Source organism: Martes martes, assembly GCF_963455335.1.
Source record: "Martes martes genome assembly, chromosome: 8".
In the NCBI taxonomy this organism is placed as follows: domain Eukaryota; kingdom Metazoa; phylum Chordata; class Mammalia; order Carnivora; family Mustelidae; genus Martes; species Martes martes.
The window spans coordinates 45,574,166-45,598,482 of record NC_137895.1 but is presented as its reverse complement, the minus strand read 5'-3'; the positions used below and the strand labels follow the sequence as shown (position 1 = coordinate 45,598,482).

Genomic DNA, 24,317 nt, shown 5'->3' with positions numbered 1-24,317 from the left:
AATTACGGTTGAAATGGACTTACTGGGTTTAAATTCACTTGCACTCCTGTTTTCCATTCCTACCCTAGTGGTAGTTTCAACCTTCTCTGAGTATGTTCTCAAACGCAAGGATCTAAGGCTCCAGATCGCTATTCAGACGAGAACTCAACCCCTGGAGCCCCTGGGTGCTTCTGCCAAGCCGCCGTCCTTGGAGCCGCCTTTTAAACGCTCACGTGAGTGAAGCCCCGCCCTTAGATGGCGGCAGCGCATGCGCGCAGGAAGCAGAGACGCGATTCGGCGTGTGGGTGTTTCAGGGTTCTCGGCCTGGAGGTCTGGACCTGAACTTTGGGGCGGTTCCCGCGGCTGTTGAGACGGGACCCCTACCGCCTAGGGCTCACCCTCGGAACCCACCCTGGTTCTGGCTGCGCGCCCTGTCTCTGAGACCGACGCCCCCCCACCCTCGACCCTGCGTCGGCGCGTGGGCGTGGGGTGGAGACGGAGCCCGCTGTCCCAGGACCTGCGATTGGCTGATTCCGTTTTCCTTTCGCCTTCCTGGCTGCGGAGCTCAGGTGTGAAGTGACCGCCTGTGTGGGACCCCGCGCTCGGAAGGAATGAGCTTTGCTTTTCCAGTGAGGTCCTAACATCGCCCACAGGAGTTTGAGCTATCCGTCAGCCGCAGTTTCCAGAAATAGTTAGGATTTATGTTAGTTTTGCGGTCGGTGGAAGATGTTGGCATTTATGTTTGCCTCCGGGAGTTTTTTGGCAACTTATAAACGACTTATTTTTTCCTAGAAACACTATTCTCTCCCTCAGGGGGCTCATATTGTTATTTTCCATGACAGGTCCTGACGACAATATTTGCAAAAAGTATATAAAGATGATAACCAATATAGTTATATTGAGCCTGATCATTTGCATTTCTTTAGCTTTCTGGATTATGTCTATGACTGCAAGCACCTATTACGGTAAGTATGAATGTTCTGAGTTGTTTTCCTCTAATCTAATTGGTGGAATTGAAAATTGTATTGTTAATGAAATCCAAAACTTGCATCTTAGGAGTGGTTATAAATTATGTTTTCCTAACTTCCACAGCCTCAATTTAATTTACCAACATTAAAATACAAACACTGCTTTGAAGATTTAAGAACCTTTAATAAACGCTGCCTCTGATAATACTGGTTAATCATTTCAAAATACATTTCTACGTTGTGTGTAGTTATTACATCTACATGAGAAATAAGTGAAATGAAATACAGTGTTGTAAACCAATTGCAGTGATGCTTTTAGTAAGAATATTTGTAAGTAGTTTATCAGTTTTATGTATCCTGTAAAAATAGCAATAAAAATAAAAGGTGGTATAGTGTTTACATTTGGAGATTTGGAGGATTTGTCTGGTCTTTGGTCACGTCAAAAGAGCAGACATCTTTTTAAAATCTGAAGCCCTACTTTATAAGATATTCTGGACTCAAGCCTACACAGTTTTGAATACTCCTTAGAGTTTAAGTATGCCTTTACAGAAATTTCCTTGGTACTCCTATAAAAATGGAATTCTGGGGCACCTGGCTGGCTCAATGGGTTAAGCCGCTGCCTTGGACTCAGGTCATGATCTCAGGGTCCTGGGATCGAGCCCCACATGCTCAGCAGACAGCCTGCTTCCCCCTCTCTCTCTGCCTGCCTATCTGCCTACTTATCTGCCTACTTATGATTTCTCTCTCTGTCAAATAAATAAGTAAAATCTTAAAAAAAAAATGGAATTCTGTTCAGCTGAAAGGAAGAAGTGAAAGTAGAGTCAGAAAGGGATTAGCCTTTTTCAGAGACATGTGAATAATCGAATGAGTGGTGTTCAGGTTCAGAAGCTTTCAGACTTATTCATTCATAATGATTCACAGTAGAGCATGAGGGTTTGAAGAGAAGAGGTATGAGAGGAGATTCTTGTTTGTGCTATTATTTTTTGTTTGTGCTATTATTAACTCTGACTTGGACTCAATGGAATAAACCTGGATTTGTAAACCAAAGTGTCCCTGTGGAACCAGGCACCTGATTTTTGCATCTTAAACACACAAGAATTGCGTTCATTTTCAGAAGCAGAATTTTTGTTTTTGAACATTTGGTCTGCTTTGCCTTCCATTTTCCCATTTTTGATAGAAATGTGGGCCATAGCAGTAGTTCACATTTTTCGTCACTATACTTACTTAGTCTTGGTGTGTAGGAGTCTGTCAGGAACTGTGGGGATTTTAAACGAGAAAGCTCTGACCTGTCTAAAGAGGGTGGTCTCTCTCCACTGTAGTCAATTCTGCCATGTGGGCCTGAGCATCCAGTTTTTAAAACAGAAGCCAAGGTTCTGGGTTTTTATATGAAATCTCCTAATCTTTAAATATTGACTCCCAACTCTTTGAAAACATTCTGCTAGCCAAACAAACAAACAAACAAACAAAAACATCTGTGAGGTGAATGTGACCTTTGGAAAAATGAGTTGCTAATTGTTGAATAGAGGTATGTAGCCTGTAAGAATGTTACTTTAAAAAATAAATCTCTCTAAAAAGCAGAAAGAGAAATAATTGAATCCTGCTAAGAAAGTAGTTTGTTCTGTACAATTCTTTTTTTTTTTTAAGATTTTATTTATTTATTTGACAAAGACCTAGTGAGAGGGAGAACACAAGCAGGGGAAGTGGAAGCAGGGAGCCTGATGTGGGGCTCAATCCCAGGACCCTGGGATCACAACCCCAAAGGTAGACACTTAATAACTGAGCCACCCAGGCGCCCCATGCTCTGTACAATCCTTGAGATTTAATACATGCCTCCTTTTCAAAACAGTGGGGAATTAGATATATATTTCAAATCTCCAAAAATGTATGAAGTACCAAAACTTAGTACTTACTTGGGCATTTCCCAAAAGGACTCTCTCTCTGGAAATACACAAATCTCAACAGTTATTTTATTTTGGTGACTTCATCTCGGTTTCTCTACTTAATGATAGTATTTTAATCCAGAATGCATTTATCAAAGCTTATAGCCAAAACTTACCTGTAAATTTAATTTTTTAGGTAATTTACAGCCTATTTCTCCTTGGCGTTGGCTGTTTTCTGTTGTTGTTCCTGTTTTGATCGTCTCTAATGGCTTTAAAAAGAAAAGTCTAGACCACAGTGGGGCTTTAGGAGGTATGTTTTTCTTTTAACTGTTTATGTAATAAGTGCTTGCTTATATAATTTAAACTCATGTTTTCTAAATTCTGAACTTATGAGACTATAAATCCCATTATGCATTTTAGACAATGATAAAGTTGTTACTCAGCATTCCTATTCTGTCAGAATTTCAGATACTGACATACTCAGTGCAATGTACAAATTTAACTTTTAATTGATATCAAGTGGATTAATAGGATAGATTTCTTAGTTCCTTGATTATTCTGCTCTTTCAGTTGTATTAAATTACCTGCTGTCAGAAACATTGGAGCACTCCTGGTAGGTGTACAGTAGAGGAGCTGTTGGAAAGAATCATTCTAGGAAATTGCTATTAGTAGCCTCAAACAAAGCAGTCCAAACTAAGTATCCTAGATTTATTTTTCAGAACTGAGTTAGGGATAGGCCAGATTTTTCTTTTAGGACATATTTATCAAGTACTTACTATATGCCCCTCTTGGAAACTGGGGATATGGCTGAACAAGGACAAGGTTTCAAGTTCTGGTGGAACTTTTATTCTTTAGAAGAGTTAGGTAACAAAATACATAAAACTTTTATATAATGATAAATTTTATGAGAAAAATTCAGATAATAAAGTGTGTATGTTAGGGAATGTGGGCATTCTTTTGTATATAGAGTCAAGCATAACCCTTTACTCTAAGGAGGTAGTTTTGAACCAAAACTTGAAGAAGCTAGCAATGAGAAGGTCTGAGAGAAGCATGTTCCAAGCTGACAGAAAAACATGTGTAAAGACCCTAACATATACCCTGGCTTATTTAGGTATGAGAATAGGCTCATTTGACTGGAAAATACTTTTAAAAAAAAAAGGGGGGGGAACATAGAAAATTAAGGAAATAGGCAAGGACCAGCTAATAAGGAGTCTTGGACACAGTAAAGATTTTTTTTTTTTTTAAGATTTATTCATTTTAGCAAAGAGAGCGTGTGTGTATGAGTAAGAGCTCGTACGAGGGAGGGGCAGAGGGAGAGAGAGAATCCCAAGCAGACTCCCCACTGAGTACAGAGCTTGATGCAGGGCTGACCCCAGGACTCTGAGATGATGACCTGAGCTCAGACTGATGCTCAACCAACTGAGCTACTCAGGTGCCCCACAGTAAATATTTTATTCCAAACTAGGTGGAATTTCCCCTGCCTCAAATCAAGGGGGTGACATGATCTGATGTGACATCAGGACTTTCATATACTTCTAGTGTTATAAGCCCCAAGCCATGAGGATTCCCCCTCAAATACTACATGCAGGATGAGATCACTACAGAATGACATTTATTTATTTGTTTGTTTATTTATTTTTAAAGATTTTACCCATTTGACAAAGAGAGACACGGTGAGAGGGAAGTGGGAGTGGGAGAAGCAGGCCTCCCACCAAGCAGGGAGCCCGACTCAAGGCTTGATCCCAGGATCCCAGGATCATGACCTGAGCCAAAGGCAGATACTAAATGACTGAGCCACCCAGGTGCCCCCAGAATGACAATTATTTAGAACTGGGAGGTCTTTTTTTTTTTTTTTTTTTAGATTTTATTTATTTATTTAGAGAGAACATGCGCTTGGGGACAGAGGGACAGAGGGTGGGGGGAAAGAGAATCTTAAGCAGACTCTGTGCTGAGTGCGCAGAGCCCAACACAGGGATCCATCTCACGACCCTGAGATCTTGACCTGAGTGGAAATCAAGAGTTGGTCACTTAACTAACTGAGCCATCCAGTCGCCTCTCCTAGAAGTATGCCTTCATGTTGAAGCCATGTACCCAACCTTCAAAATACTACTGGTCATTAGTCCTAATTTAGCACTGTAAACACACTCTGCTGCCTCTGATCTCATTGAGAGATTATTTCGAGAATAAGGAGGATCACATGAGGGGACATATGGGAATGTGACTATAAACCGTAAAGCACTGAGTAGATGATTTGTCCTAAGGAGGTATTATGTAGTCCAATTGTTCATTGTGTTCCTTTGAACTCAGTGTGGACAGTCTGTCATTGGATTTTTGGCTTGACAAGTTTTATTATTTTTTAAAGAATGCATTTACTTATTTGTCATCGAGCAAAAGCAGAGGGAGCAGCAGGCTGAGGGAGAAGCAGGCTCCCTGCTGAGCAAGTAGCCCAACGTGGGACTCGATCCCTGGGATCGTGACCTGAGCCTAAGGCAGATGCTTAACTGACTGAGCCACACAGGCATCGCTTGACTTGACAAGTTTAAATTTAATTTCACTTACCAGGACTATTCAGCTTGGTGGCTTACTGTTTTTTTTCCCGGTCATTCATTCAACAAGTGTATTGTTGGGGTCTCCTATATGCCACATACTTTTCTCGGCACCTAGGATTTAGTAATAAACAAAATGGATAAAAATCCCATTGTCAGAGAGCTTACTGTTTTAGTCAGGGGACACAGATGATAAAAGAGATGGGTTTGAGGCATTTAATCCCCAGAGCTATATGCTGTAAGTGTAGTGGAAATGCACGCAAATGGAGAATTGTCTAGAAAGGCCAGTGGTTGTTCTTCATGTGATTTCACAAGAGTGGCCTTGCTTTTTTTAAGTCACCAAGTTGTGTCTGGTGTTCAGTCTTTCTGAAATAGAAGCGTCATTTTGTCAGGTAGCCAGAGCTGATCAGACCTAATAAAACCAGTTTCTGTTGCTCATTGTCTCATGGGACTGGTATATGAGTCAGAATGCGACTTTATTAATCTGATAAAATAGAGACTAGTCAGGGTGCCAGTTGGCTCAGTCAGAGCATGTGACTCTTGGTCTCAAGGTCACGAGTTCAAGTCCCCCACATTGGGCTCAGGGCCTACTTTAAAAAATAATAATAATAAATTATGTCTTTAAAGATATATATGTAGAAAATATATAGAGAGAACTAGTCGATTGCAGACTGAAATACAAACATCACTGTTCAGGCATACCCTGTTGTAGTCAGGCCATTTGTCAGAGTTTGACTAGAGAATTTCTTTGGTGAGTACTAAGTCTGAGAAACAGTCGATATGATGCCAGCAGGCCAGGTCTGGGACCCAGAGTGGGTACCACAGAACTAGGCAACAGAGTCCTTGGCTGTGTGCAGGATAGAAATCAAATGTGAGCCAGCAGGAGGTGAAAGCAGAGTTTATCGAAGATGTAGAGAGAACACAGATAGAGATAGTGTCTGGGAGACTCAGAAAGGAAAGGAGAGAGTCCCATCTTTGTTTGGGGTCTGGGGTTTTTAGTGAAGATTGTGGTCCAGTATGTGTGCCCTCTTCGGCATCCAGGAATCAGTAAGAACAAAGGTGAGGGCCCAGATGTTACTCCTTGGAGTCAGGGGTCTTAGCATCCAGATGTCTGGTACCAGGGTCTGGAATATGCATGTGATGGCTTCCTTGGGTCATCCTTTTTTTTTTTTTTTTTAAGATTTTATTTATTTATTTGACAGAGATCACAAGTAGGCAGAGAGGCAGGCAGAGAGAGAGGAGGAAGCAGGCTCCCTGCTGAGCAGAGAGCCCAATGCGGGACTCGATCCCAGGACCCTGGGATCATGACCTGAGCCGAAAGCAGAGGCTTTAACCCACTGAGCCACCCAGGTTCCCATCCTTGGGTCATCCTTACCTGGTCCTTACTTAGAAGTTATCAAGTCTAAAGAACTCATTAACTCCTTGTCCCTTACAAAGAGGACATAAACTATTTGCATTATGAAGCATCTATAAAGCGGGGGTTCGTGTCCTCACAGCCAGAGAAGGAAAAGGAGCAAAAAGCAGATGTTATGGAATCCTTCCATTTCTCTATCTCAGATATTGCAGATCCTTAGGTCAAAGGGTCCCATCCTTTGTACAGGATTCAACAAGTCTGCCAACTTCTAGTTCTTTGGCCTTCATGTTTTTTATTTTGGGTTAATGAGCCTTCTGTTGATTTCCAGTCTTTCTGTAGGTAGATTACCTGTGGTCGAATTGATTAGATTTGAGTTTATTAAATCATAAAATTCTAGTCCTACCTTTCCCTTTTCTGCCTCTTAGGGTTATTATACCGAGGTCACCTTAGTTGAAATTTTTGGTATAACTCTAGTCCTGCTCTCAGAGACATTTATAGACAGTGTTGTTTTACTTCCCTATCTGGCTCTGTTAAGTGCAGAATTTACCTATTTAAAACTCAGAAGGCAGTCATAATTCTTAAATCTTGAAGTGTTTTGAGAGCACCCTTTTGTTATGCATATCAACTCTTATCATTGACAATTAGAGATTCCAGAGGTGGTTTGGGGGAGATGGAATAGACAAGAACTGGAGGCAGCAGTTATTAATTTAAGAGTTCAGACATAGCTAGGAGTTGCAGAAAATACCAAGGTATTTTTAGACTACATGAAAGAAATCATTCTTTAAAAGTACATTGCCTTAAATTTTTTTTTTTTTTTTAAAGATTTTATTTAATTTGACAGACAGAGATCACAGGTAGGCAGAGACGCAGGCAGAGAGAGGAAGGGAAGCAGGCTCGTTGCTGAGCAGAAAGCCCGATGTGGGACTCGATCCCAGGACCCTGGGATCATGACCTGAGCCGAAGGCAGAGGCTTTAACCCACTGAGCCACCCAGGCGCCCCACATTGCCTTAAATTTATTTCCTCATTCTGAACCTGTCATCAACATGAACATTGATCATGTTATGCAGTATTTCAAGGTGATTGAAGTAAAAAGGATGTAGATGATTTTGTACCATTTCAGTGTAGGGTGTTTTAGGACCACCTTACTCTGAGTCTGCTTGAAGCAACAGTGGAACAAATTTTTAATAGTTACTATCAGAAAAGGGATCAGAGTGTGGGGGTGCACAGAGACATTTAGATTTTTACTGTGTATACTTCCATATTTTTTGGCTTTCCCCTCCAATAGTCATGTACTACTTTTGTAATACTTTAACACTAATTGAAAAAAACTTAAAGGTTGGATAACAAAAATAATATTCATCATTAATTTTGTTATAATAAGAATATATAATTACAAAAATAGTTATTGAGGTTTTACCACTGTAGCCATTATTATTACCAGTGATATTAGTGAATGTTTATGAAAGTCTTTCTATATCTGTAATATCATAAGCATACTGTAAAAAATTATCTCATTTAGTTTTCAGAGAAAGTCAATGAGGAAGGAATTGCTGTTATTCTCATTTCACCACTAAGACATTGAGGCTTATGGTTAGGTAATAGTTAGTCAAACTGAGGTAAAGGGAGGAGCCAACATTTGAACTCCAGACTGTTCAACAGTAAAGAGCTGAAGAACTTTATTAGTCGTCTACTCAGCATTACGCTATTTCTTGCACTTACTATTAAAATGTGCTAAACTTGAGTAGAAAGCCAATATTTGAGTATCTCTGGATAGATCAGTCAGTAAATGTGTCAGTAGTTGTACCTGAATATTGAACTAAGCAACAGAAAGAGTTTCTTTTTTTTTTTTTTAAGATTTTATTTATTTATTTGTCAGAGAGAGAGCATAAGCAGGGAGAGCTGCAGGAAGAGGGAGAAGCAGGCTCCTGGAGCCCCATGTGGGACTCAGTCCCACGACTCTGGGATCATGACCTGAGCCGAAGGCAGATGCTTAAGTGACTGAGATGCCAACAGAAAGACTTTCTACAGAAATAGAAAGCTGGTCCCCTGTTCTATTATTTAAGAAAATACTATTTAATACTAAACACCTGTTGAATATCTGTTCCATTAATAGTTTTGTTTAACATGTTAACAAAAATCTTTATATAACAAAACAATATATTTATCTTAAGAGTTAGAGAATGGAAGTTATTTTTTTGTTTTGTTTGTTTGTTTCCATTTTAACCAGGCTTCACGTTCAACACAGGGCTTGAACTCAAGACCAGAAGATTAAGAGTTGCGTGCTCTACTGACTGAGCTAGCCAGGCCTGAGAATGGAAATTGTTAATGATAAAGTTAGTCAGGGATGGGAGAATTTGTACTTAGAAATACAAGCAGGCAGCCTGGAAAGGGCCGCACAAGATAACAGTGCCTTAGTGTGGTTGTCACATTCTGGGAAACCGGTCCCCAGCCCTGCAGGGCCAGAGATGGATTCTCTTCAGACCCCCTACCCCAAACTGAAAGTTTAGACTTAAAGCACCCAAACTTGTAAGAGACTAATTAACAAAGAATGTAAATTTCTTGAGTGCCATTGATCCATGTGCTCAACAGCAGAGTTAGCACATTCTCTCCCCAAAAGGAGGACTATAAAATTATTATTTAAAAGGTGCTTATAAAAGGGCACCTGAGTGGCTCAGTTAGTTAAGTGTCTGCCTTCAACTCAGGGCATGATCCCTGGGTCCTGGGATCGGGCCCCATGTTGGGCTCCCTGCTCCGGGGAGCCTGCTTCTCCCTCTCCTTCTGCCCTTCCCCCCTGCTTGTGCTCGCTTTCTCTTTCTCTCTGTGTGTCAAATAAATAAATAAAAGCTTTAAAAAAAGTGCTTATGGGGTGCCTGGCTGGCCTAGTAGGTAGAGTATGTGACTCTTGCTCTTGGGATTGAGTTCAAGCCCCACTTTGGGTGAAGAACTTTTAAAAAAAATGTGCTTATCAGTTGGAAAGAACACTTAGAGAATGCTACCTGTTATGTAAAGAAGAAAGGAAGATAAGAAAACATGCATTATATATACTTTACAAAAAGAAACACAGTAATGATATGCTAAGAAACAAAGTTTGTTTTCTACAAAGAATGGAGGGAAAGCAAAATGTGGAGGGAGAGAGGGGCAAAGGGACCTGGGAGGAAATGACCCTTTTCTTAGTATACCTTTTTGTGTAAGTCTGACCTTTGAAAGCATGCTAGTGTTCTACATATTTAAGAAATAAAATAGTAAGGATGGGAAAAGGAGGAATCTAAAATTGAAAGCAAACTAAAACAAATGATCCCAATTGTATTTTGAATCAATACTATAAGCATACTGGAGGGGAAAAAAAGAAAACTTACGAACATAGCATTTAACTATATTCCTTCAGTCTTGGATTAAGGGAAGGGGAGAATGCCAAACAAATCCTAAATTATTTTAGTGTGGTTCTAAAAGTTTTAAATGTGATAGGGGATTGAGAAAAATGAGTGAAATTAGCATTGTTGTTTGAAACCAGGTTCTTACCATGGAAAGAAGCATTCAAATATGGAATGGGGAAAAGCAAGAGAAAACCTGCAGAGATGGATTGTAATTGGAGTTATTGGTGTGATCTTGTGATTTCTAAAATACGTGTGTGCGTATATATACATGTATATATGCACATGTATATGCATATGTGTATACCTTGTGTTCGTGTGTGTGTGTGTGTGTGTGTATTCACTTGCCCTGTCCACAAAAAGCAAATACACCCAGTAGCAAAGAACACACTGTGAGCCTAGATCTTGACCCTCAATATCCTTCCCCACTAAAATGTACCAAAACTCCTTAGAGAGATGACTGGTTCCAGGACTGGGGAAAACTGGGTTTGGGAAGAGGTTAGAGCATCTTGTTACACCAGAAAGAAAGAAAATGTGAGAAAGAAGAAAAAATGTGGGGTTATGTCATATGGTTCAGAAGTGAGTTTATCTATTTTGTTTGGTATTAGTGTAGCCACTTCTGCTCTCTTTTGGTTACTGTTTGCATGGAATATCTTTTTCAGTCCTTTTACTTTAAACCCATTTAAGTCTTTATAGAGTTAAAGTGAGTTCTTTATAGACAGCATTGGACTATGTGTTTTTATTTCATTTTGTCATTCTGTGTCTTTTGATTGAAGGATTTCATCCCCTTACATTTACTTTTTTTTTTTTTAAGACTTTTTTTAAAAGTAATCTCTGCATCCAACGTGGGGCTTGAATTTACAACCCCAAGATCAAGAGTTACATGTTCTACCAACTGAGCCAGCCAGGCACCCTAATTCCCTTAGGATTAAAATAATTACTAAGGAGAAACTTATTTCTGTCATTTTGCTATTTGTTTCTCTTTATCTGTTTCTCTCATAGTTTTTTTTGTTGTTGTTCATTTCTTATATTACTCTCTTGTTTAGTGTTTAATTTTTTGTAGTTAAATGTTTGAATTCCTTTTTTCATTTCCTTTTGTGTATATTTTACAACTGTTTTCTTTGTGGTTCCCATGACAATTACATATAACATCCTAAAATTATAACATTCTAATTTGAATTTTTGCCAGCATAACATCAATAACAAACTCTCTTAATTTCTCCTGTACTTTTTTTTTTTTAAGATTTTATTTATTGGGACACCTGGGTGACTCAGTCAGTTAAGTGTCTGCCTTCAGCTCAGGTGGTGATCCCAGGGTTCAGGATCAAGTTCCACATTGGATTCACTGCTTAGCGGGAAGCCTGGTTCTCCCTTTTCCTCTGCCACTCCCCCTGCTTGTGCTTTCTCTCAAATAAATAAATACAAAATCTTAAAAAAAAAAAAAAAGATTTTTTGAAAATAGAGCTAACCTATGACCCAGCAATTGCACTACTGGGTATTTACCCTAAAGATATAAATGTAGTGATCCAAAGGGGCACGTGCACCCAAATGTTTATAGCAGCAATGTCCGCAATAGCCAAACTATGGAAAGAACCTAGATGTCCATCAACAGATGAATGGATAAAGAAGATGTGGTGTATATATACAATGGAATACTATGCAGCCATCAAAAGAAATGAAATCTTGCCATTTGCAGCAACGTGGATGGAACTAGAGGGTATTATGCTTAGCAAAATAAGTCAGAGAAAGACAACTATCATATGATTTCCCTGATATGAGGAAGTCGAGAAGCAACATGGGGGGTTTGGGGGGTAGGAAAAGAATAAATGAAACAAGATGGGAGGGAGACAAACCATAAGAGACTCTTAATCTCACAAAACAAACTGAGGGTTGCCGGGGTGAGGGGGGTAAGGAGAGGGTGGTTGGGTTATGGACATTGGGGAGGGCATGTGCTATGGTGAGTGCTGTGAAGTGTGTAAACCTGGTGATTCACAGACCTGTACCCCTGGGGCTAATAATACATTATATATTATTTTTAAAAAAGAGATTTTATTTATTTATTTATTTATTTAATTTTATTTTTTTTTTAGATTTTATTTATTTTTTGAGAGAGAGAGACAGCACAAATGGGAGATGGAGAGAGAGAATCTCTCTCTTTTTTTAAAGATTTATTAGAGAGAGAGAGTACAAGTGTATGTCGGTTGGGGAAGGGACAGAGGGAGAGGAAGAAGCAGACTCCCCTGGTGAGCAGGGGAGCTTGATGCAGGCTTGAACCCAGGACCCTGGGATAATGACCTGAACCGAAGGCAGGCATTTAACTGACTGAGACACCCAGGAGTCCTGAAGAAAGCGAATCTCAGGCAAACTCCTTTCAGAGTGTAGAGCCCGATGTGGGGCTTGATCCCAGGACCCTAAGATCATGACCTGAGCTGAAACCAAGAGTTGGATGCTTAACTGACTGCACCACCCACACACTCCTCTCCTTTACTTTTGAAAAATGATTTGGCTGGGGCCCTTGGGTGGCTCAGTGGGTTGAAGCCTCTGCCTTCTGCTCAGGTCGTGATCTCAGGGTCCTGGGATCGAGCCCCGCATCGGGCTCTCTGCTCAGCAGGGAGCCTGCTTCCCTTCCTCTCTCTTTCTGCCTGCCTCTCTGCCTACTTGTGATCTCTGTCAAATAAATAAAATCTTTAAAAAAAAAAAAAAGAAAGAAAAATGATTTGGCTGGATATAAGCTTCTTGTTTGACAGGTTTTTTTCCTTTTCTTTTCACACTGAGTATATCAGCCCAGTACCTTCTGGCCTCGGCCTTCTGGCCTCCAGAGTTTCTGATAAGAAACCTGTTGGTAATCTTATTGAGGATCCCTCATATGTGATAAGTTGCTTACCTCTTTCTGTTTTCAAGATTGTCTTTGTCTTTGAACAGTTTGGTTATAATGTGACTCAGTGTGGCTCTCTTCGAATTCATTCTACTTGGAGTTTGCTAGGCTTCTTTCTTGTATGTTTATATGTATGTCTTTCATCAAACTTTGGAATAAAAAAAAAAAAAACTTGGTAAGGTTTCAGCCATTATTTCTTCAAATAATTTCTCTGCCCCCTTTTCCTTCTCGGCTTTCCCACATGTGTGTTGTTCTCCTTGATGGTGTCCTGTATGCCCCACAGGCTCTGTTCTCCTTTCTTCATTCTTTTTTCTTTCTGTTTTTCATATGGGATCATTTCCATTGCCTGTCTTCAAGTTGTTGATTCTTTCTTCTCCCTGCTCTAAAGTGCCTTTGAATCTCTACTGAGTTGTTTTCAACTCCAGTATTTCCTTTCAGTTTCTCTTTAGATTTCTATCTCTTTATTAGTATTTCTATATTGTCCCATATTGTTCTCTTGACTTTCTTCATGTCTGCTTTTAGTTCTCTGAGCATCTTTAAAACGGTTGAAGTCTTTGCTTAGTAGGTCCACCATCTGGCCTTCCAGTCTCCATTCATTTTTTTTTCCTTTGAGTGGGCCATACTTGTCTGTTTCTTCATATGCTTCATGATATTTTTGTTGGAAACTGGACATTTAAATCTAACAGTGTGGCAACTCTGGAAATCAGAATTTCCTCTGTCCCCAGGGTTTGCTCTTTTTCATTTTGTTTTGTCTTGCTTTTGATTGTTGCAGCTGTCTTTGTGCCAGGGATCACCTTGATGTGTAAACCTAAGATCTTCCCAGTCTTTTCTGAGCCTATACCTCTCCCTGGGTATGCACTATCACCTAATTTTCCCCATAAATGGAGTTTCTTTTGAATGTCCTAGTCTTTAATGTCTGGCTTTCCAAAGGAGGAAAAACAGAAAAATGAAGGGGGGTTAGCATCAGTCCTTTAAATCCTTTGGAAGTCTCTTCAGCCAGACAAGAAAGGGCTTGTAACAGTTGGGGGTGGAGTGTAATAACGGCTGCCAGCCTCTATGTCTATACCTCCATAATCAGAAGCAGCAATCATTGATCAGAATACAAATCCTGAGGCGTGCTTGGGTGGCTTAGTTGTTAAGCATCTGTCTTTGGCTCAGGTAACGATCCCAGGGTCCTGGGATCAAGCCCTGCACTGGGCTCCCTGCTCGGTGGGAAGTCTGCGTCTCCCTCTCCCACTCCCCCTGCTTGTGTTCCCTCTTTCGCTGTGTTTCTCTGTCAAATAAATAAATCTTTAAAAAATATCAAATCCTGGTATGTGGGAGGTAAGTCTTTCCTGCCAACCTGGCTCCCACAAGCTGTGTGCAGACTGCACCTGCAGTTCCTGCCCTGCCTGCCATGGGACTGGGAGTGGGAGATGGGTAGGGGGCTACACTGTTAAGAACTGAAATTGACCAAAGTTAAGTGCAGTTTCCCCTCCAAGCCTTCCTTTGAAAGTTACAAGCCTTCAGTAGACTCCAGAGTTCCAAAACAGTTTTGTTAGATTCTTCCAGTGCAATTGTTGTCTACATGGGAAGACAGATTTCCTGGTGCTTCCTACCCTTCTGTCTTCCCCAAATTCTCTGTTCCATTCATTTTTGTAGTATTAACTAACCATTGTGGTGATAGAAACAAGAGTACTCTGCTGCTCAACCACCAATTTTACACAAAGAACATTTTCAAAATTTGTAACAAAGGCCTTTAAAGATTATCTGAGTCATTTCAGTGGGGGGTTGGGAGGCACAGAGGGAGAGGGAAAGAATCCCAAGCAGGCTCCATGCCCAGAGCCTAACATCCAGGGCTCGATCTGACCACCTGAGATCATGACCTGAATCCAAATCAAGATTCTGACACTTAACCAATTAAGCCTCCCAGGTGCCACTATCTGAGTAATTTAAGAAGCTAATTCTAGGGTGCCTGGGTGGCTCAGTCATTAAGTGTCTGCCTTTGGCTCAGGTCATGACCTCAGGACCCTGGGTTCCCTGCTTGGCAGGAAGCCTGCTTCTCTCTCTCCCTCTCCCACTCCCCCTGCTCATGTTCCCTCTCACTTTGTCTCATTCTGTCAAATAAATAAATAAAATCTTAAAAAAAAGAAAAAAAAGAAGCTAATTCCAGCAGATATGCATCTTCTCTATATAATAACCTATAGGGGAGCACATGGCTGGCTCAGCTGGTTGAATATCCAACTCAATTTTGGTTCAGGTCATGATCTCAGGGTCGTGAGATCAAGCCCTGTGTCAGGCTCCACACTCAGCTAGAAGTCTGCTTTTCTCCTTCACCCTCTGCCTCTACTCCCACCCTGCCCGCTTGCATATGCAATCATGCATGTGCACAGTCTTGTTTGTTCTTCTGATTAAACTGTACGTATTATAAGCCTTCCTTGAAATTGGTCACTCATGGAAAAATGAAGAATGTCCCCTTTCTTCTTTGTCCAAATAAAAGAAACCAATAAAAGTCTAAAAATCTGAAATCACATTTACAGAAAGTATTCCATTTTTGATTCCACATAAAATCCAGGACTCTTTTGATAGATTTACATATTAAAACATAACTAAGAAACACTATCTCCATCTTCTCACATAGTTTATGAGGCTCAACAAAAGGGCATGTGAAAGTTTTTTGAAAAGCATGAAAAGCTAGCCTGTAAGTAGAAAAAAAAGATCCAGGCTATGAAGGGAAAATATAAAAATTAGAAGCTAGAAAGACTGTACAATCTAAACCTCCCTGGGAGATCTGCAGTTAATTTGGAAAGTTAGCTATCTATCCAAATGTTATATATAAATCACTACTATTTATTGTGTTCTACAATTTGATTATAAAAAGTATGTCTATAATGATTACATTCATATATTTATAGTTTGTTTGAAAGGAGGTAAAAATATGGTAAAAAAAATTTATCTCAATTTAATCAAACCAGTTTTTAGTTTACTATTTGGTAATACCTGAATTGGTAAAAATGAAAATGTTTTGGAAATGTACATTTCAGGTCATAATGTAAAAACTGGAAAAAGTCCCTTTTTTTTTTTCACTGCATTAATGTATGGAATGAGTATAATTCTGTGTATGTATGTGTTTCTTTCAGGGCTTGTGGTTGGATTTATCCTAACCATTGCAAATTTCAGCTTTTTTACCTCTTTGCTGATGTTTTTCCTTTCTTCTTCAAAACTCACTAAATGGAAGGGAGAAATAAAGAAGCGTCTAGATTCAGAATACAAAGAAGGTAAAATGAATTATGTTTGACATCACTTATAATTTATTTTACTTATAATTTATCACTTTATTTCATCCCAAGATACTATAAGCTTATAATCAGAACATGTTTAGACTATTGAAACAGATAAATTTTGTATGAGAATAACTTTAAGTAGTGGCCTAATTTAGTTTATCCTTACTTCAGCACAATAGTAACAGCAGAATTTTAGAAGCATTAAAATCTATCATTATTCTAAAACAATATAGAATGAAGGCAAAGGTACCATTTGATTTTTAGTCATTATTAAAATTGTAGTAATTTTTCTTTCTTTAAACTTTAAGTTCCTGTAACTGCATGATTTTCCTTCTGAAGAGAAAACATTTCTTGTCCTTTTTATCTACTTGTTTGTTTGTAGGTGGGCAGAGGAATTGGATTCAGGTGTTCTGTAATGGAGCTGTGCCCATTGAGCTGGCCCTGCTCTACATGATAGAAAATGGCCCCGGGGAAATCCCAATAGATTTTTCCAAGCAGTATACTGCTTCCTGGATGTGTTTGTCTCTCCTGGCTGCACTGGCCTGCTCTGCTGGAGACACGTGGGCTTCAGAAGTTGGTCCGGTACTGAGTAAAAGCCCACCAAGGCTAATAACAACCTGGGAAAAAGTTCCAGTTGGTGAGTATTTAAGTTTCTTTAAAAAATGAAATGAACAAAAAAAATCTGACTTACTGTGTTTCTGACTTAAGAGACTGTTAAGAATTTTAGTTTTCTTAACTGGAAAATTGCTGTCGGCTATTAAATTGATGATAAATAATATTTGCAGGAAATGATAGCAAGTCCTAGATAAACAATACAGAAACACAGAGACATATCAGCAGGAGAGGAAAAGGAAGAGAATGTTAGAGTGTTTCATGAGGACCTGGTATGTGGTTAGGGCTTTAACATAGATCTCAGTTCCCTGTTACTGTTAACTCCTACTACTACTATATTGTTATCTTCATCATCACCTCCCCTCCCTTTTTTCTTCCCTTCTCCTCCTTGTCTTTTTTCTCCCCTACTTTCTCTTCTTCTTCCTCATGTCCTTTTCATTTTTTTCTCTTAATCATTATCATCATCCTCTTTAATACCCTTAAAATTCATGTGAATCGGTTCTTTTATTATTTCCATCGTACTAACAAGAATATTAAGAGAAGTTAAGTAACTTAACTACAGTCACATAACTTAGAAATGGCAAAACTATGATTGAAATCAGGCAGTTTGGCTACATGGAACCATTCCCTTGCATTGCTTAGAATGTCAGGAGTTAATGAAGAGAAAAGACTACTTCTTAAGTAAACTGTGTTCTTTGGATTGTATGAAAGAGAACCCTTTCTTCGATTGGTCTTGATAAGATAGGTACTAATTTTTTTGTTTGTTTGTTTCCTTGATTTTATGTGTTTGTTGATTGTTAACCAGATTATTTTATATGTTTTTTTTTTTCTTCAGGGACCAATGGAGGGGTCACAATGGTGGGCCTTGCTTCCAGTCTACTTGGTGGCACCTTTGTGGGTATCACGTACTTCCTCACACAGTTGGTTTTTGTTAATGATTTAGACATTTCTGCTCCCCAGTGGCCAATTATTGCATTTGGGGGTCTGGCTGGATTACTAGGATCAGTTGTAGACTCATATTTAGGAGCTACAATGCAGTTTACTGGTAAGTATATCACTTTATTATTGCAACTTGTTGGTGTAGTAAATGGGAAAGAAATATGGGGGAGAAAAACATGGCAATGAAAACAGTCCCAAAGACAGAGGAATCAAGAGGCCAGGAATGACAAGACAGAGTCTTTTCTACAGTTCTGATTTTTAAAAAAATTTTTTGTTAAATTAATTGAAAGAGAACTAATTCCACAGAGCAATGAGTAGAAGCTGCTTGGGGAGGATAATAGTGCAGGAAACATATGCTTTTGCTTTGGGGACTTCACCTAATCCCAAGGAAAGCAGAACATTTGGGATCAGATCATTTTAATGCTCCACCTTCCATTTGTTTTCCAAGTCCCTTTGAGAGAGAATTATTGTACTACTCTGTACACATATGACCTGTTTTTCTACTGTGACATAATGCTTTCTGTCCCCACTGAATTTTTAGCCCCAACTCAAGGTATATGGGAGAGTTGGTTTTCCCCAGAATTTTCTATGCATTCCTTCTGAGCTTTTACTTTATGCTTTTTGCTTTATGCTTTTGCTTCTGAGGCATTGTCATTTCAGTGTACTGACATATTCTGTTAGGTGTGTATTTCCTCCACATTCTGACCAACCATGTTTTCTCCTTTGATTCATACAGGTAAGAGGCTGGGAGTTTGGGGAGTTTCCTTGTGTACAGCCCTTCCAGTTCTCTTCATGTACCAAGATACTGTTCTTACCCTTCTGCTTTGCTGCCTACCTATCAGAATGTTTTTTCTTTCAGATTCATTTCTCTTTCTAAATACCAAGGAGGAAGCAGTCTGATTTTAGTTCAAGATCAAGGTCACTAACTCTACACACACACACACACACACACACACACATATTCTCACACACTCTCACACTCTCTCTCCCTCCCTCCCTCCCTCTATGTTTTTGGGTCTTTCTGTTTGTTTGTTTAGGAGCCTAGGTTTTATTCTACACTGGGCCCTAACTGGGGAAGTTTCTGATCATGTTGAGTGGATTGAAAAAATTAATGTAGGCTGTGGGAAAGGTTAATTCCTTCAGTAAATTCTTTGTGTGCCTCCTTTGTGCTGGCACCATGCTGGGTCCTGGGTTTCCATTGCAGAGGCTAAATACATGATTTCTATTCTCAAAGATCTCACAGGTTGGTCTTGGAGACCTAGTCTTCTAGTTTCATGCTATCTCTGCTTTTAATGTTCTTCCTTCTTCCAGTGAAGGAATTCCAGCAGTGTTGCAAAAACGGTATTGAGGTGTACTAAAACTCACATTTCAAAAAAAGTCCTTGGTAATCAAGGGTTCCATATCTCTCACCTTATAATTATCCACTGAAGTCAATTTATAAGTGGTTGAGACTTTTTCAAAGATTATATTCTTTGGAGGAGAAAAGCTAATTTGTTTTAAATCAAGTCATTTGGATTTTCCACCTTACTTGCTTCTTTTCCACTCCAGGTTTAGATGAAAGCACTGGCATGGTGGTCAATAGCCCAGCAAATGATGTGAAGTACATAGCAGGGAAACCGATTCTTGATAACAACGCAGTGAATCTGTTTTCTTCTGTCCTCATTGCCCTCTTACTCCCAACTGCTGCTTGGGGGTTTTGGCCCAGGGAGTGAACTTCTTTTCATTTACAAAGGTTGAAAGTGTGGTAAATTCAGCTAAACTTGCAATTCCAAGTTTCATCCCTAAGAAGAATAATTGTAATTGGCAAAGAGAAAATACTGGCTCTTCCCATATTCATTGTGATGAGATTCCACATTTTTCCTCTCATTAACTCCCTTGAAACAGCCAACCTCTTTGTAGTGAAAGATAAGTGTACATAGAACTTACTTGTATTTTTCTTCTGCTAAATAGAGCTTCTTGAGCAATGAAGGTCTGATGTCCCTAAATATTGGTGTATGTTGGCCTAAAAGTGTAATGCCACTTGTGCCAGTTGCCCAAATTTTAGTTTTGGGTGGTTTAAATTGATGTGTGTGGAAGCCTGAATAAATATTCTCCTCACTTCCTCCATTATTTGCCATTTCCAGTTGTGAAAAGTGTGGAGTATGGCTCTTAGGGGGCTACTCCACATGTGTTCTTCCTTCCTCAGGGTTAGTAATGAAAAAAAAGTAAATGTCTTTTTCATATGACCATTAGAATGCATGAAAAAAATTATTTTTAAGTAAAAGCAAAAGAGATTTATCTTCTGTCAATAAAATGTGCACCTTACTTATATTTTAGTTGATTTTTGAGCAGACATTATCTTGGATTTAATATTTTTTAATGTATTTTCTAGCTTTCTTTGAAATTTATATAGAAATCTGTTTTACTTTGGCACCCTGAACAGTTAGAGTCACTGGAAAACTATCGTAATTATTTTTTTATTTGCTACCTAGAATTGATTGGAAGATGCTATGATTTCCTATTCTGTGCTGAAGTTATGCTCTCCTGTACAATAATAGACTCAACTAAAATGAATTCTACTTTTCTGTTTTATCCTTCACTATGATTTACTGTATGCTAAAGGAGTTTGAAATGGTGTGGATTATTTTGCTGAAAGTATTTAAAAATATTTCTCATGTGATTTCCATTCACCACCCCCCTTACTTCTTTTGCATTGAAATTGAAACTGAAGAGAGATTCCATGAATAAGCCACCATTATTAAGAGTGGATAAAGCTTAGATTTCTTTACTGGTGACTCTACTACAGTGATAATTGAGAACTGAGTTGATTCTGGAAGAAAGAAAGAAGAAAACAGTTGACACCCTTAATCCTTAATCCAGTCAACAGAGGGGGTCTCAATCCGTTGGTTTTCACCTTTGGGTATACTTTGGAATCACCTGAGTATCTTATCCTGGGCTTCACTTCGAAGGATTCCAATTTACTTGTTCTGGGTTAGAGCCTGGGTATTAGCACTTTTTAAGAGTTCTTGCTGCTACACATGAGAATCATCTAGGGTGGTTTTTTTTTTTTTAAAGATTTCTTTTTTTAAAGTAATCTATACACTCAGCATGAGGCTTGAACTTACAACCTCAAGATCAAGAGTTGCATGCTCTACTGACTAAGCCAGCTGGGGTAGGGCATTTTTAAAAACACTTGCCAAGGCCCCTCCCTAGATCAAGTAAATCAGAATATCTGAAGGTGAGGCTCATGCATAGGTTATTTCTAGAAAGCTCTCCAGGAGATTCTAATTTTAAACAGGTTGAGAACTACTAAGTCAGAATGTCCTAAAGCACTATGCATAAAAGAAGCTTCAAAAGAGTGGGACTTTGCATTTTTATGCAGGCAGCTATTAGTAGCAGTGCTGTATGCTGTCTTTATACAGTAATATCTTCTAATAATTATACCGTGTCTTATAGCTACATCACTTACCAGCTCATTCCTGTGTTAGTTTTCGATGCAGCCTGTTTATTCCTATAGCTGGTCCAATATGCCTTTTCTCTTTTCCTGGTGACTCATCCTCATGACATACCATGGAATAAAAATATTTTTTGCAAACATCTTTGGGTTTGATAGAATCACCATATCATTAACAGGTTAGGGAAATACTGCTTGACAAGCCTTTATTTGAAAACCTAGGGCTAATTGTGTTTTGAAATCAAAATTTTCAGATTTTAGAACACTAATAGAGTACATATATTTTCCTCAAATTCTCAAAAGAGTCTAAGATAGCAGCCATTCTCAAATACACTAATATTTCTATGGTGAATGTATGAATAGCACCACTAAGTGTGATAACTGAAGACTATAAAGAGCCTCAGGTCAGGTCAGTTTTGTCACCAAATTTAGGAAGAAACTTTCTGTTTGCAGAGCTTTTTTTTGGATATGAGAATTATAGATAAGGAATTGTGGCTCTTTTTGCTTTTAATCTTAGCTGTATTTTATTGTAACATCCTTTGTAAGTGGATATTTAACTAGTTCAGTCTATTCTTCCTCTTTACTGAGTGAACAATTTATTTTAAAAACACTTTCATAGGGGCATCTGGGTGGCTCAGTGGGTTAAGCCTCTGCCTTGGGCTCAGGTCACGATCTCAGGGTCTTAGGATCAAGCCCTGCATTGGGCTCTCTGCTCAGCAGGGAGCCTGCTTTCCCTTCTCTCTCTGCCTGCCTCTCTGCCTACTTGTGATCTCTCTTTCTGTCAAATAAATAAATAAAACCTGTAAAAAAAAAAAACAACCACTTTCATAGAATTCCATATAACAGTATAATAAAAAAATATGTACTGCCAACCTTGGCAGCTTAAAGGTGTACATACCATTTCTTAAAACACTATTATGCAGTAGAGGAGAGGAAGGTGTATGTGGCTCAAGGCTTTTGAAGCATTTGAAGGAGACCTGAAAATTTAAATGAGTGGCATTTGAGGACTCATCAGTGGAGGTACCAGGAGAACAATGAATTGATACAATTGGTCATTCCATTCTTAGCTTTTCTTATTACTTGGGTTATGTATGCCTCAACCAAGCTGAATATATCTTTCTTGTTTCTAACTCCTACATATGTAGGGTGCTGGCTTCAGAAATGCCAACCCCATCCCAATTAGATAAAGACCTAGTATAGAGAAAAATCATGCAAAAATCATAAGCTTTGCCTCATTCCTGTAGCATTAACAGATGCTTCCTGTTATGCACAGTGGGTATACTGGAGCCCAATCATCTGATGTCCCTGGTGTTATATCTGCTGTTGTGATGTCATTACAATGAGAAAAAAAGTGTTGTAGCCATCAAGTTTCAGGTGAATTATATATGCTTTAAAGATGAAAACAAAATTATGCAACTAAATTATTTAATCTCCTAATGGAGTATCTGTTGCTGTAATTCCAAATGGTCCTGAATATTTTAAAAATATGTAGATGTCCAATATATGTTTGTTAAATTAAGTTGTTTGACTGTAAACAGTGTTTTCTTTTAGAGTCACCGAAAATTGATAATCAGGAACATTTTTCTGGAGGAAAATAAAAAATTAAAAAACCAGTTTGGCTACCTGAATTTCTGAGGACTGTGATGATTCCAACATTTCTCAATCATGTGATACACTATTAATGGTTCCGGAATTAATGAATCAGGAAATGATAGTAAGGGCAAGGCTCCTAAAATTGTTTTCTCTGCCAAGACTAGACATGTTAACTGTCATTCATCACCCCCTTCAAAATTTTATACATGTGGTAACCCTTTTATGTTTGGATTTTTTTTTCTTTTTCGTTTTTTGCATTTTTTTTTTAAGGCATCTCTACTCCCATTGTTGGGCTTGCACTCATGACCCCAAGATCAAGAGTCGCATGCTCCATTGACTGAGCCGATTTATTTGGCTTTATTTCTTTTCTTTTTCTTTTCTTTTTTAATTAATATTTAATTACTTATGTAACACACTGAATCTATTCTTTTAATTTTTTAAAGATTTTTTAAATTTTTATTTGAGAGAGAGAGTGCGTCAGTGCACAAGTGGGGGAAGGCGGAGGGAATGGGAGAGGGAGAAGCAGACTCCCTTCTCAGTGGGGAGCCAGACACGGCTCCATCCCAGGACTCAGAGATCATGACCTGGGCCAAAATCAGGCTCTTAACCAAGTGAGCCACGCAGGTACCCTACACTGAATCTATTTTTAATTAGAATATTTTTTAATTAGAATTAGAATATTAGAGATAAAGCTAAAATATCCTTTTGCCTCCACAACCCCCTCAATAAACCAAACCTTCTATCTTCCCCAGAATAACTACTGTTAGAAATTTGAGATATTTTCTACACAATAATTGTTTGGGTGTATTTTTAAATCTTTTTTAAGATTTATTTATTTGACAGAGCACACAAGCGGGGGGAGGGGCAAGCAGAGGAAGAGGGAGAAGGAGGCTCCCCACTGAGCAAGGAGCCAGATGTGGGACTTAATCCCAGGACCCTAGGATCGTGACCTGAGCTGAAGGCAGATGCTGAACTGACTGAGCCACCTAGGCATCCCTGTTTTGGGTGTGTTTTAATACGTTCTTTTTAATCAATGAAATTTTGTTATAATTAATACCATCATTCTGCTGCTTTTAAGTTGGATGCCTACCTTCAAGAAAAATCTATTAAGGAAAAAAGGTTAGAAGGGTATATACCAAAATATTAATGTGTTCTTTCTAAAATTTCTACAGTCAAATGTGTTTTTTCTACCAATCAAAATATTCAAACAAAATAATCTCCAGAAATTACTCCTCTTCCCCATCTACCCTTCCCCATCATTGTTTTAAATGGTATTCCTTTTCTTTATAAACTATCTTATTAGCAATCAATTAAAAGAATAAAATGGGGGTGCCTGGGTGGCTCAGTCGGTTAAGTGTCTGCCTTCAGCTCAGATCATGATCCCAGGGTTTTTAGATTGAGTCTTCATCAGGCTTGCTGTTTGGTGGGGAGTCTGCTTCTCCCTCTCCTTATGTCCCTCCCCCTGCTTGTGTACTCTCTCTTAAGTAAGTGAATAAAATCTTA

The 24,317-nt window shown here is 38.9% G+C and overlaps 1 protein-coding gene across 4 annotated transcripts; it reads left to right on the top strand.

Annotated features, from left to right (window-relative positions):
• The first annotated feature begins 245 nt into the window (after positions 1–245).
• TMEM19 (transmembrane protein 19) lies at positions 246–22,834 on the top strand. 4 transcript variants are annotated; one of them, XM_080810336.1, is made up of 7 exons: positions 246–548; positions 822–944; positions 3,024–3,137; positions 16,094–16,231; positions 16,620–16,874; positions 17,685–17,894; positions 19,337–22,834. In XM_080810336.1, the coding sequence occupies exons 2-7, from the start codon at positions 857–859 to the stop codon at positions 19,498–19,500; spliced, it is 969 nt and encodes a 322-aa protein (XP_080666462.1). In that variant the 5' UTR covers positions 246–548; positions 822–856; the 3' UTR covers positions 19,501–22,834. The 4 variants fall into 4 exon arrangements, with proteins under 4 accessions (XP_080666462.1, XP_080666461.1, XP_080666460.1 ...); XM_080810335.1 differs by having other exon boundaries at positions 299–548; positions 906–944; XM_080810334.1 differs by lacking the exon at positions 246–548 and having other exon boundaries at positions 561–944.
• Positions 22,835–24,317: the final 1,483 nt, after the last annotated feature.